This window comes from Buceros rhinoceros, unplaced genomic scaffold (assembly GCF_000710305.1).
Source record: "Buceros rhinoceros silvestris isolate BGI_N320 unplaced genomic scaffold, ASM71030v1 scaffold4891, whole genome shotgun sequence".
NCBI lineage: Eukaryota > Metazoa > Chordata > Aves > Bucerotiformes > Bucerotidae > Buceros > Buceros rhinoceros.
In genome coordinates, this window is record NW_010393565.1 from 69,176 (window position 1) to 90,442 (window position 21,267).

General features: G+C 35.5%; 1 protein-coding gene across 1 annotated transcript in view; it reads left to right on the plus strand.

The window, feature by feature from the left end:
• The window catches only part of DIAPH3 (diaphanous-related formin 3), a gene marked incomplete at its 5' end in the record, with an annotated part of 117,603 nt that overhangs the window by 58,604 nt on the left and 37,732 nt on the right, over positions 1-21,267 (plus strand). Inside the window, 2 exons of the mRNA XM_010144890.1 lie at positions 9,937-10,176; positions 15,699-15,828. Coding sequence (XP_010143192.1) covers positions 9,937-10,176; positions 15,699-15,828 — 370 coding nt within the window. The remainder of the gene's footprint in view (positions 1-9,936; positions 10,177-15,698; positions 15,829-21,267) is intronic.

The window sequence follows — 21,267 nt, forward strand, 5'->3', positions numbered from 1 at the left end:
TTTTGCGGCCCTTTTTTTTTTTTTTTTTTTTTAGAAGGTTTTAAAAAGAGAGTTCAGCATGTGTATAAGGAATTTCCGGCACTATTAGAGCAGTGTAAGGTAATTCTTTTGTCTGCATGACAAAGACTGAGGAGGAAATTTTCTTTAGACAAGTCTCATGATTTAACAATCTACAGTATTTCTGTCTGAAACACCTCATACTTGACACTTAATGTCCATTGATACATATAGCAGTTGCTTTTCTTTTGTAATATTTCCTTTTTTGAGGATTCAAGATTTTGTTGTCGGCCAGATTTAAGATTTTTAACTCTTGTTTTCTTTGTAATGCAAACAGTTTGGCATTTAGTTTGTCTGTCTTTGCCAACTATTTATCTTCTCAATTTTTTTGGACAAGTAGAAGCACTTGTTGCATGTTCCATTATCTCAGCCCATGCTTGTGGTAACTTCATTTCCTCCTTATTTTTTATTTCAAAACTCAGTCCATTGCATATTGTTTTGAATATATCTCATCTGTCATGTAGACATTCACTCTGCTGTATCAATATATCCAATGGCTCTTATCTAAATGTAAGTTTAGCTATGATGACTTATCTTCATCTCTGTTACAGCATAGATTGTTTATATTTTCCACGTATTCTGGTGTTGAAGATGAGCCTATTGCTGGTTTTTGTCCTTCTATCTTCCTTATGTAAATAAATTTTCTACATTTGATTTGTATTTCAATTTCCTTCTCATACTTACTCTCTAGCTGGTAAAAATTCTTTATCTTTATGTGTGAAATTCTTAAAGGTTGCTGTCTTTCAGAACAGCATTGCAGAGATAAGTGGTCCTGTCTGTGTATAAAATTCTCAATGGCTTCTATCAAAGACCGAGGCCTCGAGTACATATATCAGCCCTGTTGTTTCCTTTTACTGAAGCCCTGATAGCTTCACTGCCTTTGTTTTCTCTCATAGTTCCATGAAAATACAGAACAATTCCTGCCAGAAGTTGAAGTTTGTCGTATTTCCTTGCGCATAATTATATTGCCCCCTGTTCTAGCTGTTATTTGGTCATGTTGAGTTTCAGCTTCCTTTTGAATTTAATGGATTTGTCTGGATGGCATAGCACAATGTCTCGACCACTGTTGACCAGAAAACAATATGCATAACTGTTCGAGCTGTATGGTTGGTTAGGCTGATTGGTTGGTTGGTTGGTTTTTTCCTTCTTAGTCTAACTCTCAGGGTATTGTGTAGCTTTCCAGGAGCAGAAGAGCCATTCTCTGGCTATGTGAGCTGAGCTAACATGTAACATTGCTTCAATTCTACTCCATTAGGCATGTTTTCCCTTTGTACTCCAGACATTTACTGTGTTCTGGCATAAGTCCACTGTTGCCTCACCTGAGGACAGCCCTGCTTTTCTTCTCTCTTGCTTAGGCCATCTAAAGCCCTCATTTGTCTGTCAAGTGAAGATGCTGGTAACTGCAGAAAAAATAATGTTCATTTAGATATCCTCTTGAAAGAAGCTTAAAAGGTTCACTGTGGGTAATCTCAAGTATAAAGAATAGGTAAAATGAAGGGATTTGGACCATGAAGGTACAATTCAACTTCACAGGAAAATATCCTAGGGATGACAAAATAAAAGAAGAATAAAGCAATGTTAAAGAAAGCAGAAGCTAGAATTTCTAGATCAGCTGATTTATTGGGAAATATGACATGTAATGTTATTTTTCAAGAACTCTTATGAACCTTTCTTTACAAAAGATTATCTCATAAAAGAATAGGAATTCAAAGTAAAATACTACACAACTCGTAAATATAACTCAGAATAGGACTTTTTAAAAATAAGATTACAAGGAAGTAATGGTGATCACTTGTTCAAATACAGTATAATTAAGAATGTGATCTGATAATACAGTGGTATTACTTTCAGGCAAGCAAGGTTAGGGCCTTTAAAAAAATACAGTCGGAGAAAAGAAATAATACGTGCTTATTTGAGAGACTGCTGGAGAGTTGAAAAATAAATGATTGTTTATTATAATTTTTTTTTAATAAAGCAATAATAGATATGAGTCAACACTTTTTCGGTGCTTTTTGAATGTAAAATATTCAAGTACTAAAGATTATCTTCTATTATTGTTCATTTGTATTAATTAGTTCTCAGTATGAGGTTTTTTTCTGAGATGTTAAATTGTAAGGGTTATGAAGCATGATAAGGGCATATTATTGCTTGCTTCTTTGAAGTAAACTTGCTAAACTGTCTTCTAAGTTGACAGATAAATATAAAAGAGAAGTTTACAGTAACCTAAAGTTTTAAGTTTCAGAACTGCATGGGAAAATGAAAAAAAACCAAAACCATAAAAACAACCTCTCAATGTGAGATTTTATGGAGCAGGAAAGGTGATTTTTACTTACAAAATCCTGATGTAAATTGATTTTTACCTGCTTGGTCTCTTACAGGTTTAATTCACATGTGCCGTCATACCCACATTCTTCTGATCACCACCATGTGCATGTCCAAACAGTCTGGCCAGAATCTCTGATGTGCAGCAGAGAGGACAAGGGACTCTCTCAGCATCATGTGTAGTGGTTCTTGATTGGTGTTCCAGCTGTTCAGGACTCGAGTGTCTAGCAGGCATTCGTGCACCTCTCAGGCCTGACATCACTGGCATTTTTGGAGGTTTGAAGGTGGATGGCAATGTTTCGTCCCATACAGGTGGCTCCAGATCTTTGCCACCACCCTCTCCAAGTTATTTTGGGATGCAGTTTATGTGGATGAGTGCCAGAATACTCAGAATATATTTGTTTCTTTAGAGAGTTGTGTGTTGTTGTGATAGGCTCTCTATGCCCCAGCTAAGAATGTTTTGTAACTACGGTTCCCCACCAACTCCACAGCAGCATACATCCGCTTCTGCTCACTCTGTTGCCCGTGTGATGATGCTAAGGCTTCAAGCCTAACCATGCACATGTATGTTAACTACATGTTGCACAAGGAACTGTTCCCAGAAATAGTTCTGATTTGGTTATGCTGCATGGAGGGAGCTGAATCCAGCAGTAAGCATGTAGACTCCTCAGTGCCTGTAATCCTTAGTGGTGTAAAATAGTCTTGGATATGTTTAATGTATTAATATGGTTTTAAATCCATAAATGCAGTGCCACTTAATCATTTTTACATTCTTTAATAAGCATGTAACCATTATATAAACAATATTGTGTGACCACTATATGAACATTAATGTAAAAAGTTGCTAATAATTGTCAGGACGCTATTAGTGGAGATTTGACCTTGAGTGTAGGCAACTGTACTAGCAATTTCACACTGAGAAGAGTGTCTCAGTAATAGCTCCCCACTCATAATAGTGATAGCTCCTTCATTTCTGTTCTTAAAACTTGAGATATTTGGAAATATGTCCCCATATTGTCCAGGAGGGAGGAAAAAAAGAAACAGATTTTTCCTTGATCATTTTTATTTACTCAAAGATAAAATCGAAGGAATTATGGAATATTGTTTCAGAAATAATTAATGCCGAGACGTTGTGAAATACTTTTAATAGCTAACCTAAATAGAATTTGGCAAGCAATCCTCACGTGGCTTCACAGCTTGTTCGTTGATGGATATGTTTTTAATGAGTTCATACTAAAGGAAAAGATTTCACTAGAGTAAATTGAAGATTAGAGTGAGGCCTGATGAAGGCTAGTTTGTCTTAAATAATTCAGCAGACACTTAAAATGATCAATTTCATATTCAGCTGATGATTTCACCTGTATGTCCTCATAGAGAGTAACTCAGAATGTATTAATGTTTTTCACTGTTGTTTGGAAAATATCATACGGTAACTGCAGAGGTGTTCTCGGCCTCTCCTAATACTTGATGGTTAGGCACAGCCATGGGTAGGGACGTTTCAGTTTATTTACACTTCTGAAGCAATGAGGTGGGTCTGTACTCTGAGATATTTTGATTGTGTTAATTCCTGTCCGTAAACCTTAACTCCTTCTATTGTCTTCTGGAAGTCGTGTGTACCTGCGGCTCTACCTTGTCAGTGACCCTTATCAGTAATTCCAGCCTTTCCAGGAGTGTTGCCAAAGATAAACTTTCTACTGCATGTTATCTGTGACAGTTAAAAAAGTCTTCATGACAAATTGCAGTCAAGTTAATTATGTTGTTTCGAGGGAGAACATCCTTGACTCCTGCAATTCAAACTTTCAACTTGGATAGGGCAGAGAACCAGGCTCCAGAAATACCATCATTATCTGAGCTGATCTGAGTGTTTGCAATTGCCATTGGGTTGGATGTAACTTCCTCTGTAGGTAGATTGTGATGCTGAATCACAGAGGATGTTTCTGTAAAAGTTACAGTACCAACAGGTCTCATTCTTATCCCTGTTCAGTTTTGGTAAAGCTACTCTGTAGCTAATCTAAAGAACAGATTAAAAAAAAATTGTCTTATTGCTGTCTGGTGTTAATTTAGAAGGCTGGAAGTGGTTGGTTGTTGTTTCTTATAGCACGAGCATAGTCCATTTCTTTCAGTTTTCTTCTTGGCAGGTATCTCTACAATGTCAGATCAATAATAACTGAGGAATTTTTTTCAGAATAAGCAATCTGTCTTCCACAGCATTCGCTTATGTGACGCTTAAGACTTTTTGCCACAGATTATCTGTGGTTCCAAATACGCTAAATAACCATATGGATAAAAATTCAGAATCATTTTTGAATTCTGTATTGATGGGTCTACAGAAGACATACACTAGAATGGTATTTCCTTGCCAGTGCTGTTATCATAGACACATCCCAGCTTGCTTAGGAAATTAACTTGGACACTTTGTTGAGTCAGTAGAGAAGATGAAACTAAATATGAATGTGCTAGAGATCTGAGCTTTTTAAAAAAAGGTCATATCTGTCACATCAAAGACATCATAATCATCTGCTGTTGTGGTCTGTTACCACTGTGTATTGCTTAAATAATTATGTAGCATCAAATTCCATTCTCATTTTGGAGTTATTATGGTAGTTCAACCTGATGGAAAGTACTAAGACTGCTGTCGTGTTTTGCAGACATTTCCATCCAGACCTTGATATTACCTTGTCTGTACTTGCATGGCCTGTATGTTGGGAGACTCAGAGTGATATTGTAGACTTACTTTTCGTTAGGAGCTGGATTCCAGGTAGTAGTCTGATAGAAGATGAAGCATTTATTTTAGAACTAAGCTGATCAGATTTTTTCCATCTAGAATATAGCTGGATATGTTTTACTTTCAGAAACTTTTTGCCATTTGGTTTAATATTATCTTATGAAATTCCTTGATGACTTGTGCCCTTGACTTCTGGTATAATTTTATTTATTTTTTGCTGTCTGCCTGAAGTAGAGGTCTTACAGAGGATTTTTACCTATATTAAACTCTTGACTTGTTTTCCCATGACAAGGCTTTTCAGTTTAGTGACATCTGCTCCATATGTACCTTTTAATGAAAATAGCTTTCTGACATCTGTTAGGTCCGCTAAAAATAGAAGAATTTGGGAATTCAGACCCTCCCACTCTTGGATAATTCTTTTTTAGGAGAATGCCATTGTCTAAATTCGACTTGGAGAAACAAAAGCTGTCCATGCATTCCATTCTGATCAAGATGTCAGTAAATCTATTTGTATTTTTTGGATAAGACAAAAAAAATCATCTCTTTTCATAGTAGAACATACATATCTGTGAATTTCAGCATGAAGACTGTAAACTCAGCTTATTTTGACAGCTGTGGTGTAGTCCCTACTGGCAATTTGGATGTCTCTCATAAAATGGGAGAATTCTAGAGTTTTCAAATGGAATGCCTCCATTTGAGAGGTCTGCAGGCTGGCGTTGCCAGTCCATCTTTGTTCAACATAATGCCAGGGATTTTCTGCACTGTACATCAGTGTACTGTCATCCACAAGACAACAGAAGACTTGCTTTGTGTGGATGTGAAGTAAAGGATAGATGGTGTCCCTGAGTCACTTCCAGTACACTCCTTTCTCTCCTGTCCTGAATAACCTTTAGGAAAATCTTGGATTTGCAAGAAATTGAATCAGTGGTGCAAATTCAAGCTGTTTATAATTCAAGCTGGAAAAACAGAGTAGCAGGATGTGCCCTTTATCAGTGCTAGTAAGGCTGAAAAGTCGTCAGTTCGAGTGTTTCTATGTACACATATCCACATTGCAAGTATACAGACTTCCTGATTTCTCATAAGTAGTTTTAATTTTGAGTAGGTAGTTAATGACTTCATTGCTTACTATTTGGGAAAAAGAGGGTGTCAAAGGTGAAGATGTACTATTTCCACATAGCCATAAAAACATCTCAACAAAAATACTGTTCCATTATTGTGGATATACTTCCTACACTGAAATAACATTCAATCTTTCCAGAATATTGGTGGTCTTTGCTAAGATTTGAGCATGTTGACTGCCCATTTCATATTGATCAGAGTGTTCTTTTTTTCTTCTTTAAATGTGATAAAAGGTCTGCTAAGGTGTCAGTTCTTCCTTACCTGAATTTTTTTTTATTCTGCTTTATAAGTGCCTAAATATAAACGTAAGTCTTACGAATTCACACTTTTTACCTACGCACTCTGTAGAGTTCACTGATGTGGCAGTGATGAAAACCATACATTTTCCATAGGGGATACCCTTCCACTTTACTCTTAGTCAGCTTGGCTGTAACTGATATTTTACTTTCTGGATGAGAACACTTTCAGGTGGTCTGACAGCCTTGACGCTGTTGATCCTTTAAGGAAGGTATATTGTGAAAATGGAACCCTTGCAGTGTTTTTTCTACAAGCTTGTGATAAGAATGAATCGCATTCAGTGATCAAAATGTAATGTCAGTGTAACTTCTGAGACATGTTCCTGTACTTGACATCAACAAAGCAGACAGTGAAAGTACATACATGGTTTACCAGATGGCACACTCTTGCAGGAGCCTTCTGATTTATGCTGCATTTGAGAGAAAAAACCTTTCTCCTCTCTTTACTGTGTGATAGAGAGCTGTGAGCTGGAGAGCTCAACTCAGTTGTCAGTTCCCATTTGGACTTGCACATAGTGAGAATATTCTTGAGGACTATTACTTGAAAAATAGAACAATTCATCACCCATAGACTGAGTTCTCTGGCATATGTAGTCCGCTCACTCTTACTTCAGCTTCCCTTTTATTTGGATTGTCTGTTTTCAGGATTCAACTATAAGGACATAAGTAGGCCTATGTTGTTATATGCTGAGAATAAAAAAGTATTGTATGCCTTGTGCTTGCTCATGTTTGTGAAAAACATCTTTGTGATCTAAAGTACCCGATTATTTCAGTTTCAAGAATCTGCCTGTCTGAGAAGCCAAGAGTCAATAAATGATGCATCATCTGCTGGTTCTCTAGTAATATTTAGTTTGGTACCATTTGAAATTAATGCAACTTATACTTTATTTTGTTAGTTCCCACAGTTTAATATGAATGATCATCTCTATTGCACCCCGAGTAGGGACAAATATTAAAAATCTGGGTAATTCCAGTGGAGTTTTGGGGCTTTTTTTCTAGTCTAGTCTCAAATTTTTCCTGGCTGAATAGAGAACAAAACTTAAGAATATTCTTCTCAATATGCTGAGACATAGTAATATAAAGCTAGTACGTGAATGGTTTGAGGATAAGGATTTAATACTGATTCTTCCTGATGGAGCTGAGAGAATGACTTTGTGACACTTGCCTCTGTCCAGTAGCTTAATATTCTTTTAGGAATTTATTCTTAAATAAGGGGTAAAGTTGTAAGAGCACTACATTCATTTTAGGTGGATTTTAGGTACTTCCATTCCTATTTCACTATGAAATGTCCTATTTAAGTTCAAGTCGCACTATCCTTGATTATTCATTCTGAAGCAAGATTTTTACCACACTATTGGATGCTATTTGGTGGATGAGTACAGAGTATCTGCCTACAGTTGATACTGAGCCCACATTCAAACTATATATACATATTAGTGTTTTACTGTAGGACCAGGCTGAAGGCAGTGTGAGCACTATAGCTCAGTAATGGAGTTGATTTTTAGTTTCATCTGAAAGACATCCTGTTTGTGTGCTCTGCTCTGTGATTAAAACCAAAGTGTCTTTACTGTAAAGGGTTGCTTATTTTACTTCAAGATTTCTTATCCAGACTAACCCGCCAGTGGTATATTTATTTCAATGGGCCGTCATCAGGTGGTTTCACTGCTAGGCAGGTGTTGCCTAAATGGCTTAGAATAAAACGTTAACTCTACCTGATTTTGTTTTCTAGTTCTGTCACAGTAAAACCAATAGAATAGACTGTAAATTCTAGTCTCTTCTGCTTCTATATCGAAACCTTTGGATTAGACAGCCTTCAGTATCAGTTTAAGGTAACTTGGTTGACTTTACACTGAAACGGTTGGAGAGTGTCACCACTCAACTTTTCATTGAGTCTATTATGGGATAATCAGCACCAAACGACTTGTGAGTGTTGCACGCTCGGAGCTATTTTTGCATTGATAGACTAGACAGGGGTTGAGAAATATTCTGGAAAATTTTAGTTATCACTGTGATTATTCAAAGGCAGACTTTTAAGGCCACTGTATGAAACCTGCTACTTTGTAAAAGTGCCAATATTTTAGGTTTGGGTTTGGTTTTTTGGGTTGGTTTTTTTTGTTGTTGTTGGGGGTTTTTTCTACATTGAGAAGTACTCATAGCTGGAAACTCTAATGTGGATTTTATTTAAAGAAGAAACAAAACAACCCAAACCCTAGTTTAGGATTTCAGGAATTGTCAAGGTGTTACTGGCTTGAACCTTGCCTTGAGAAGGAGAAATACAAGTATGGGGAAGACAGTCTCACAGAATTCATCACATTGGTGAGAAAACAGGGATAGGGAAAAACATGGGAAGAAGCTCATGGAAAAATTTGAGACTAGCATTTCTCATGTGCAAACAGAACCACAGCAGAAAAGAAGAAACACATGATTTCTGCTATGGAAGAAGGAAAAAGCAGGGATTATAAAATGCCTGGTAGAGAGAAAACAGAAAGCTTCCATGATTGTATGCGATGCCAAACCTAAAATACATTGGATGATTTCTCTGATAGAGTTGGAAGGATGAGTAGTACATTGGAAACTTGAGAGATGGAGGAATTTAGTGGGTTTTCTTTTTTTTTTTTAATGCATTCTATGTTCCTTGATTTAAAGCAGCAATAAAATTTGGAGTCTTGTTGTCTGAATATAGTAAATAATTTGCAAAGAATCTCTGGGGAGGGAATTCAGTTACCCAAGCTATATGAGAAGGTAGAAACTTCTGTTGAAAATACCCGACCAGTAAACCATAGAAGAAGACAGGTCTTTTGCATATGGTCTACAGAAGCTACTGTTTTCCTGGGAGCATTCTGCTTTACCTAACTGACTCTAAAAGGTTAGTATACAGGAGTATAGTGGGGTATGAATTTTGATATATATTAATGTATACTATATTAAGTGCTTCATAGCTGAGAATTTTCAAAACTGTTGTTTTCCTCCAAGCTCATAGTTTGTTCTTATTGAAATTAGCTTTTAAATATTTGCACCAGAAAATGAGATTTGCCTTGTTTGGTACATCCCGAGTTATACAAAATCTGTGAACTACTTTTATTACTTTGCAACTGCAGGGTCATAAACTTGTATTAGTTTTATAGGATTTGGTATATGAGTTGACAGATGTGATATATGATGGCACTTTATCTTTTATTGCTTACACATACTAGTTATTTGGAAAGGACGGGGGCAGTTCGTATGAACCGCAAGACGGGATTTCAGTTGCTTACCCAAATGTCTCTCATTCATTCGTTCATTCGCTATCAGTTATAGCAGATATATTGCTTCTTCAAGCCTGTCACACCAATAAATCATTTCAGATTGTATGCATTTGTACAGTGCCAAAGTGTACCATGAATTTTAAAGGAAATCTCCTATTTCCTTTTCAATCAGATGAGCAAAGTGAAGAGACTGCGGCCACGGCTCAGTGCTATTCTTTTTAAGCTTCAGTTTGAAGAGCAGGTGAACAACATCAAACCTGACATCATGGCTGTCAGTGCTGCCTGCGAAGAGATAAAGAAGAGTAAAAGCTTTAGCAAGCTCCTGGAACTAGTATTGTTAATGGGAAACTACATGAATGCAGGTTCTCGGAATGCACAGACCTTTGGATATAATCTCAGCTCCCTGTGTAAAGTGAGTTTTGAAATGTCCATGTTGAGTATTACATTCACTTTTTCATTTGTTTTTATTACACTACTTCAGTACTTCGTTTTGATGTTTTTCCTGCAGTTAATTCTTTGGGGTTTTTTCTTTCTTTTTTCCCACAAATTTTTAGCATTGGTTGATGGTTTGAATAATACTAATCTAATCTGTATACAGTCATCTTGACACTGGCTTGCATTTAAACTTTTGGAAGATTCCTTTTTAAGGGAATATTGAGGAAAAAAACCCAACACCAACTGAATAACATTATGGATCGACCATATCGTATCACTGTGATCATAGTAGTGTTACAGTCTTACATGTCTGAGCACTTGCAAGACTGTCACATTTTAATCTGTTTCAATAGAGATATGTCATCTCTTTTACATTAATTTCCTCCTTATCTGATTCTCTTTTGTTACTGCTCAGTTTCATCAGTTCCCTCTTTCTTCTAATTTTCTGTGAATTCTCTTTCAACTTTTGTACAAGGTATACATCTGTATTTTCCTGGGTGTTAATTTATATTAGATTCTAATCCTTATTGTTTTCCCCTTATTTAGTGTTACTATTTTTTTTTCCAGTGCCCTCTGGGAGGTCACTGCAAAATCTGCACAGAGTGCACATGTGTGTTATAGTCTTTATGAGAGAGGACATATTTGGAAGTTTGTATGTACTCTTGGTCTTCTCTCAGCTTATTTACCTTTCTACACAAGAGAAAAGACAATATGCTGAATTCTGCGTTGTTTAAAACAACTCTGCCATATTTTGGAAGAGTTCTTTCAGCATGGTTCTCGAGTGTTAATAAGTTAAAATTTATAAGTTATATATATACAAGTGAGAATAAGTTATATACCTCCTTAGTCTTAAGTGAACATTTAAGCATGCATCAGCCACGTAGAGGAATAGAACTTAAATGGAGTTAAAAGTACAATTTGTTGAGATACATATTCCGAAGGAAGATACTAAAAGTTCTCTCGCCATTTGGGTGCACTTACTTCTTAGGTGTTATTATACAAGAATCCATCCTAGATCTGGTTATATTCTCTATACTTTTAATGCACAAGGCAAGAAATAAAGAAATATACTTATGAAAGCAATAATTGCAGAGCAGGATCAAAATTCAAAAATTATCTTGGAGGAATAATTTAAGACCTAGAAGATGAAAATTTGAAGACTACCATGGAGTACCTCACATAAGAAAGAGAACCGATGCGTGCAAATAATCAAAGTAAGGAGTGCATGGCTAGGCAGAATTCCAGAAATCAGGCTTTAAGACCTGGCTAACTCTGTAGTGCTCTGGCATTAAATGTATTTCATAGCAACTAGGATACTCTAGGATCTCATGGTGGCTTAGGTTTGTGTGCTTACAGGTTATTTAGCTTTACAGGAGGTTACCACATTCTGTTGGAGAGGAAAAATGTCTCCCTTAGTGGACCTTCTATGTATCGTAAAGATGGTAGATGCTTACTTGGTGCTGATAAGGTTTGAAGTGAAGTATTGTCTGAATTACTGCAGAAAATATCTAGACTGACTGTTGAGAATCCAGATCATTGTAACATAACCCTTCTAAACTGAGAAAAAAGCATTTGGGGATATTTAATGTAGAAAAGAAAGGTGAGAAATGTGAGGATGGCATAACAGTGTCCTTTTGTTATTAATTTGTGATGAAAGCATTTGAACATTTGTTTTCTATCTAGCTAAGGTAGGAGATGGAATTACTGACTGATAACAAAGTTAGCTTAAAAGGAAGCTTTCTAACTGCAAAGATAGTTAAGAACTTGATGGTGAAGTAGATTGTGGAAAGCCTTTGTAATCCAGGTATACTAATAATTCTCAAAGGGTCTTCATGAGGCCAGACTAAGAGCTAAAATAGGTCATATTTCAAGTATAGTATTTAGTTAAACAGTTGGGAAATGTGTGCATGTTTTTTAGAATCATGGAGCAATTCAGGTGGAGAGGGATATCAGTAGGCATCCAGTCCAGCCTTCTGCTCAAGAGAAGTGCTGATCACTACCAATATTCTGTAGGTGAAGTAGATACAAAGCTGTAAAATCCAAAAAAAGGTAATTTGCTCCGTATTATCAAAATGCTTAGTACAGCGTATTTTTTACATTGTATCGTTGTCGTGGAGCACCCACAAAACAGACAGCAGCAGCTACCTGAAAATTGTGGATTTATTGCAATCAAAGTTGCCTGGCACTCAGACCAAACTTAGTTACAAGTTCGGATGTCACTTGGGAATATATTACTACACAACAAGTTCCTGAACGCTACAGAGTACTCTTTAAGGAAGATGAACCACAATGTGTACACACTCATGCAAGAGAAAATCTCAAGGGCACTCAAGGGTACTCAAACCGAAGGGGGATTGAGGGCTCTCTTAATCCCAGGAAGTATCCTTAGATGGCCTCCTGATCCGATGGGAGGGTCTTCCTGACTTGCAAAATCCTGCTGCATTCAAGGAGAACTGGTTCAAATTGGGTTCTTCAGCAGGGCTCCTTTTATACCCTGGTTGGATGTGAGCTGTGGTCAGTTTAAATCAGTAAGCATGGACAGAGGCCAGTTAAGGAGCCTAGTCTCTGAGGCACCAAATAAGCCTGGGGCATTGACCCAGTCTTTATCGTGTTATACAATTAGAAGTAATTATTCTGGTTTACTCCTTTCAGGATTTCATTACTTTATGCATAACATATATCGTAGTACTCAATATGTTTTGTTTACATAAGAAACATGCATGTAAAAACATGAAGTTCCAATGACAAAGATTTCATATGTATTTGAAACATCACTTCACGCTGGTTTGTAAATACCAGACCACAGTGCTTAAAAACTTTTCTAGGGGAAAGACAATGCAAACTTAACGGTTGTTGAATATGAGAGTGTTGATGTCCCTGCCCATGGCAGAGGAGTTGGACTTGATGATCTTTAAAGGTCCCTTCCAACTGAAAGCATTGATTAGGAAAGAAATACCTACAATTATAGATTTTGCTGTGAGACAGAGCAGTTATGACCACCTTAGAAATCATCTGTATAATTTCAGATCTTTGCCGATAGATATCCCAGGACAAGTGCAACCTACAGTCAACTACTTGTTTTTTTGAAGGCTGACAGATCAGAGAATCCCTGGGAGTTTGCATTTACTATCCTGTGTGTATCAGGGTACTAGCCTCCAATTCCTAATTCACCTCATCCAATTTTGGCCTCATTTAGGAAGTCCCTGAGTGCCAAGCCTTCACTGGTTATGAAATTGTGTCTTACACAGATTACTTTGTCTGGAAACACAGAGGTAAAACTGTGAATGTGTAACTCTTGGAATTTTCTGAACTATGTGTAGTGTCTTGGTTAACGCTTAATCTCCTCTGTTCTGAGAATAAAAAACTGCCTCAGCTATTAAAAATGTTAGTAATAAAACAGGAAAAAACCATCCAAACCAATATAATTTCATGGCCCAAACCCCAAAGCTGCAAATTGAGTCCTTGGTTGTCTGTATGGCAGTTTTCAGTGGGAGTTCGAAGAACTGAAGAGCTTTCCAGTGGCTTCTGCCTTTCAAAGATGTTGGTTTCTGTAATATTTGAAGAATATGCAATTTATCTGCTCTTCTTCATTGATGCCCAACTGTGCATAGAGAACTACATGGACTATCCGCTTTGCAGAAGACAATTCCATATTTTTCCTTCTCCCTGCATCATGTTGAATTGAACTATGATAGCTCTTCTGCAGCAGAGAACAAACATGAGTGCATATTCTCAGAAAAGAGATGTTATATTGGTATACTAATAATAATTTATAAAACACTGATACATTAAAATTATATGTGTGTTTATAACACTGCTTTTTTTAAAAAACTAACTTGTGTTAACTATGTGTATTTTAAACTGCCACATTGTAGAAATTTTGTGTGATGATTCAATTAGTGAGATGTTTCCTCACCGAGATTCCCAGTACAGTAGAAGTAACTTATTTTATAACACTGCATACAGTAATGACCCTAGGATTTATATTTTTGTTTTGATATATGTGTTCCATTTTCAGTTTATTTTTAAAATTGTGCCTCACATTAGTATTAATCCACTCGTCTGAAGGAAATTCTGGAGGAATTCTGGGAGAGTGTATCTCATTGTATTTATTAAGATAGTATCATTTTGATCTTTGAAAATAAACAGTGACTTTCTAGAGTGAAGTATGAAATGTCAACCTCAGCGATAACCGCCATCCAAAATTATCCATTTCAATTTACTTACAGTATGCAAAAAGCAAATAATATCCTCTAATTTGGCGTTTTAATCAGATCAATAAAATGCTCTTTAAGTGATCTTGGGAAGCTCAAGAAGTGTGCAAAAATGACAAGAAATTTGCAACCATGGGAAAACTGTGGGGAATATATATATAAAAGAATAATTCATGTGTATGTTGATTTAAATTGAGATTGATCTTTCTCTCAGTTCCTTATTCAGAAATAATGCCCATGTAGGTTTTGGTTCTGAACATTCTTTGGAAAGGGAGGTTATTTTTCCTTTGGACTTTGTGACTGTAGTTACTCTTACGCCACTGAGCATTGCTGATCACTTGTATTTTTCATGGTAACCAAACTAAATAACAACCTTGAAGCTGAAACAAACTAACATGAGTTTTCTACTTGTTTAGTGCTAGTTGTAATACTGCACTAAAGACTTTTTCCCTTTTTCTGGCAGCCCTTTGGTATGTGTGTGCCTACAAACATGTATGGTTTTTTTCTGTGAAACCGTTTTAAGCAAAAATATTTAAGTTATGAAGAAACACACGTGAGATGTCATTTTCTAGTTCAAAAAGTCTCTCTGACAATTTGACTAGCTCAGGTGGCAGCCTACAACAGAAACATCTGAGTGTTGCCAATTGACATTTAGTAGCGTTTTTACAAAGCAGCTGCAAGTTTTGAAATGCATGGGCTTAAAATAATTTTAGGGGTATTAAGGGTTCAGAAAGAAAAGTTTGTGCTTTAAGAATTTTGAAGTTTTTAAACGAAGCCCATAAACTCTCCTTTGCCCTATTGAGAGTTGACAACAAGAATTTGTGTGTGTTGAGGTTGTAGCTTCCAGTGCGTAAATATTGTTAGGCTAGAGATAGCCTCACACTGAAGGAAATCATGCTACGGAGTGGACATGTGCATCAGATATTGTTAGATTTTGCTGACTTACCTCTGATTTTTATTTTTAATTTTCTTTACAATTTTATGAGTCTCTTCACAGTTTTGCTTATTTCTATTGCTTAAATAATTACATTTTAAACAGAGAAACGTGGAATGTTTTTGAGTGCAGAATGCAAACATTGCATAGAATTAAGAAACTCTTTCTAGGGTTTTTTAGCAATGGAGGATATGAAACAGCCCATTACTTAGTTTTTTTTTTTAAAGAGCTGTACCAATTCAACAGTTTGTTCTTCCTTTCTTGGGTTCACAATTAGTTACATGTATTATTTATCAAAATAGTCAGAAGTAATCCTGTTCTCTGGTTTAACATTTCTTTTTTTCTCTCTAGCTGAAGGACACAAAGTCGGCAGATCAAAAAACAACATTACTCCATTTCCTAGTAGACGTATGTGAAGAAAACTATCAGGATGTCCTGAATTTTGTTGAGGATTTTCAGCATTTAGATAAAGCTAGTAAAGGTTTGTATAACTAACTAAAAATTTTTATTCTGAGTGCACTGCAGTGTCTTTTATGTGAGATAATGTTTATTTTTTACTAACATTATTTTTAAAATAAACTTTAATAGTCTATGTCATAGATCAGTAATTTGAGCTGCTGTGAGGGGTCTTCAAGATATTTTTTGTTTGGTCCTCTAATATTTACTACTGGATTTCCCATTAAATTTCTTCTAACATATCTTCTAGAATCATTGTCCAAAATAGATTTATTTTAAAAATTCTTGTATATTAACAGATCTTGAAGTATTTCCAATTATCAGTCATTGGTATGGTAAGTGTAGTACAATCCCTCAGTGTCTTTTCATTCATAAACGGCGAAAGGCTGTCATACCATCACTTAATTTTTTTTTTTCCTCCTAAATGTGAATCTCAGCAGTTTTGCCTTTTCTGTTTCTATGTAGCAGAAAAGCATTGGAAGTCTGGAAAAATAAGTTCCTCCTCTTCCATTTCATCATGTGTCATAGCCTATGGTAAATTTCAGTATAGGCAGTAGCAGTTAGGTTTTTTAGTTAATTTCTTAATTAAGAATGCCTTCTCCGTATTTTTATCACAGCTTAAGTAATTTTAACTCACTAAACACGGAGTGAGCACTATCCTACTCTTGGAAGAAAAGAATAGATGGGCTGTCTCAGTTAATAATTTTTTAGTTTGTCAGTTTGGAAAATATCACTGTTTATCTGTATTGCTCTGTACAACATCACCTTATGCCTCAGTCAGTCTTCCTGCCACAGACTTCAGCTTTGCAAATCCTGCTTCTGACAGAGAACTTCAGAAAGCGTTCACTCACATAAGGTTTGCTTTCTGTTGTCGTGGTTCTTCAAATTTCCAATTTTAGTTGGTTCATTATAACCACTTAGAAGTTCAAGTATTTTTAAATAGCTGTCAAATGCTTCAAGCCTTTCATGTCACTGTTTGTACTGGTAATAGAAGAGAGTTTCTGCTGCATATAAATTTAGTATTTTATGCATGATTTTTAGTGTTAACTGACTGCTGTGGGGGTTTTTTTTGTTGTTGTTGTGTTTTTTTTTTTTTTCCCATTACTAAGATGTTACTGACTGTATTGTGGTTGAATTTGCCTGTCAGCCAGAAAAACTAAAAGGTTCTTTATTGGAAGCCCTTATTTTCAGTGTAGCCAGTCATCTTATGAAACTGCTGATTGTCTTCTGGAAAGCTTCTGAGATATAAACCACTAACCATTCAAAAGGAACTTTTTTTATGGTAAAATTATCAGTTAGTCCAGGCTTTCTGTTCTCTTTTAGGTATCTGCTATTGACTAGATGAGTCTTTGATCTCGCTTAGGAGGATGGAAGTCAATCACCGTGTTTTGAAGTTTATATATTGAATTTACTTCAGTGTGTTATTAGCTGTATTTTGCATTTCAGTTTCACAATATGAAAAAGACGAAGGCTTAGGATGTCGTTAACAGATGAGCGTTATCAGTGTGTTTGTTTATACTTGTTTTCTTTCCTACCTTCAAAACTTTTTTTATTGCAAGACTCCTGCACTGGAATGTTGGAAAATCCAGCAGACCCCAGAGACTGCAGTTCATGGTTGGTTTGGGTTTTTAAAATCTTTTAGTACTTTTGCAGAAATATATTTTTATAAAGCAAATTGATTTAATATGCACCAGCTTTTGCACAGTAAATTTTTAATGAAGTGGCTATTTTTGCTTAAGCTTACCAAAAAGGTCGGTTAAAAAAAGTCTGTGAATCAGACTTTGGTTGTGGTCAGCCATATCCAACATAATGGACTCAGCTGGTCTGGTGTAACTTACTGATATGCTGATGGAGATTAACAAATTCACCAAGAATAATTTGGATTGAGGCTGGGAAAGAGCAGATATTACAAGCCATCATTATTGCTACTAGGGAGAGGGATAGATGGGAAGTCATCAAAAATCTTTTATCTTGATGATCATCTAGTTAAATATGCGTATTCGAGAAGAAATACTGTTTGTGTTAGAACAGAATTTGGGTATTGAGGGCTTACAGCATCTCCTCCATTCCAAGTTAGTGTCTAACAAGAATTATCTGTCCTGGATTATATTTACTGAAGACAGTTCAGACTTCCAGTAAATTTGTAAAACCAACAGGTCCAAAGGTTGCATCTAAGAGTTCAGGTTGCTGATAGTACAGAAAGAAGGAAGTTAGCCTGGATTTTCCCTGTCATCAGTAGGACGGTTCTGCTTACATATACACTGCTTCGTTGGTCAGAGTCATTGGGCGAGGAGATGTATCATTCTTTTCTGGTTTTGTATCATACTAATAATGTACAATTTTTCTATGAACCATATAGGTTGTATTTTAATCCAGTATTGTTTCTCAATCCTTTTCTCTACCTTTTGTACTAGGAAAGGTTAAGGCCTTGTAAAGGTGGTGGAATGCCATTACCTTCCTGGTTTCACGGAATTTTGTGCTCTGAAGTGATTTTTTAAAAGTAATACCGAAGAATAAATCAATGAAGTTTGATAAGAATATTCTTTTATCCTGTAGCTTTGTTGCACTGTTTTATTATTGAGCTGATTTTATTTCCTGTCTACTTATTCATTTCTTCAAATACAATAATTTCACATTTTATACATGGCATAAAGGTATTATTTGCAAGTGCAAATAAGAAATTATATTATTTAAATTATAAATCAAATTATTTATAATGCTTAAATGTCATTTGGACAATATTAACAGAAATGATTAAGTTGAACGCACTGTATAAAAATGGAAATATATTATACATTTATTGGTTTTGGTTTGATCAACATCAAGCAATTGTTGAGTCTTCTACAAGTGTCTTAAAACAGGTTACTTAAAAGATGCTTTTTTAAGAATTCTTTCTTGACATGATGTCCTTATATCAGCTGGCCCATTTGTAGCATACTTTGTATCTTTTTTTATTTTGTATTTGCTCATTCTTAAAAGTTCTCTCTCAAGTTATTCCAAATGGTGGCCATTAGAGCATTACAAGTTTGAGTTTAGTAACTAATTTTCTTTTTACCCTTTCTAGAAGAAACTATCTTCCTCCTTTCATTTCATTAAATATTATCCAGTAATAGTCGTACAGGAAACTGTTACTATAGCTTGCAAAACTTTAAGAGCAGTGACAGGGTCGGTTAGTTATGAAGCTAACATGTATTTTGTGGTATTTTATAAATGATGAAACATTCACAATATGTAAATTAATTATTGCAATTGTAGTTTACTTCAGGGTATTTAATTTGTTTCTTTCTATTATGTGCTAAAGTTTTAGTTTCTACTTTTGTAATACTAGAAGTAGGCTTAATTCACTGTTACAGTACATGAATTAAAGATACCTTTTTGCTTTGAAGTATAACAAATCCTGCCTTTTAAGTACTCTTAGATCAGCAGGAGGAACTTTCATTGCAGCTAATGAGCTTACTGATATGACAGTTCCTGAAGATTCATATAATTAAAGCTGTCTCTTCTTTTAAACATAATGGCTTTCCTGCTTTTCTGTTAGTATTCCAGACATGAAATATTTTAGTAATTTAATACACTTTACTAATTTCTTATTTTACGGTGTTCTAAAGATTTATGGTGCATTTATCCAGGCTGCTGTTTTATTTGATTGACTCTAATTTACACAGACCTTACAGGTAACAGTGTACAGAGTCTTCCTTTCATATTGTAATAACAATATAAAACTGCAGGTTTTCCTTCATCTAAAAGTCATTAATTCTTTGTTCCTTTACAAGTAACTTACCCATTTTCTAAGTTTTTGAAACTTTTTTCAGTTTTTTCATAGGGAATTTATTTCACCTTTTTTTAAGCTAGGAACCAAATTGTAAATGTGAAGTTTAATCTATATGCATTAAAAAAAAAAAACAGCCCCACCCATAATATTTAAAAACATTAGGACAGCATGAAAGAGCAATATTAATACATATGCTGTAAGCAATCTGTATGTCATGAGGAAAGGGGTTTGTTCTTATGACAGAATTTCTAGAAGTATATGACAAATCAGTCAGTACTATTAAATAACATACTTTCTGCTATGCTTTGCTTGGGCTTTTGTTTTGTCTTAGGTCGCAGATTCACTGGGTGTGTTTTCAGGTAGTCAGGATTGTTGTGTGAGTTTGGGTGGGGTTTTTTGTGCTTTCAGAAAAGGTTACAAATGAAGGAACTTCGTGAGTTCCTCCATACTGCGTTATACTCAATCAGTACCAAAATCAGTAGAAGGTTCCACTACCTGGCAGATTACACAGGTGTCTAAGTTCTTATAGCAGACTTGGTGTGTGGAATGGTAGCCCATTCAGAGATTTACACTGAAAATTGTTCATAATTAACATGGTAACAATTTTATCTTGATTATATCTTTTTTTTTTTGAGAATACCTTTTATAAACTGCAAAGTTCATTTTCCATTTCTTAATGTTGTGTATAGGATGTTTCTCTGCCTTAAATGACAGTTTTCAAGAATGGCGGTTGTGAGGAACAATCAGGAGACCTACTACCAACCAGAGGTCCATTTTTTTTATTCTGTATCTGTCACCTGAATTTTCTTTTTTGGTGGCTCTTCAGAAGGAGAGTTAAAAGAGTTCTTCAAAGTATTGAAAAAGGAGCAGTATTCATTCTCAGATGTTAATTAATTAATTCAGCTATTAGGTATCTTCAGATATGGTATACAATTCACTGGTATTTTTGTTTGGGTTTTTTTTATATGCATGTGTATGAAATACAATTGAAAGTAGTTATTCAGAGATTTCTATGAATGGCAAATAATAATATGATAAATGGCATATGTTACAACTTTCTGGTATACACAGAGCTGTAACTCAACATCTAGTGGTAATAGTCAGAAAATTTCAGGGATTTCAGGGTTTATCCTCCAAATGAAAAATCACTCTTACTTGCTCCTATCAGAACTTCTAGTTTCTTCGTCTGTGATCCTGTTGGTTGCATATCAAGACAGGACCCGAAGGTGGAGGTATCAAATGTATCTTATGCCTTACTTTATATGGAAATAAACCAATTTATTCCGTATAACAGCTATTAAGTACTCTTGCAAGTTAGTCTAGAAGCAACTAAACAAATTAAGCATTCCATATGTGAAGTGAAAAAGAAATCTTAAAAGAAATGTGGACTTATGGCAGGTACTATATCCTGTTGCTTGGCTATTTTTGACCTTTGCCTTAGCAGCTGCTTCTTTCTTTCAACAGCAATCCAGAAATGATGAATAACTGACCATCAGTGAATTTTTTGTCATTCAGGGGTTTCTGTTTTCAATTTATGCTCATATTTTCGAGTTCTGAGCTAAAACTGTACATCATAAAAAGATACGTGTGATGTCAGGCTGCATTTCACCCAAGAGGTTCTCAAAAGTTGTTTATGGCAAGTCTACCAGGCCAGGGCTCTGTGTAAGTAGTGTAGGGCACAGTTATTACAAG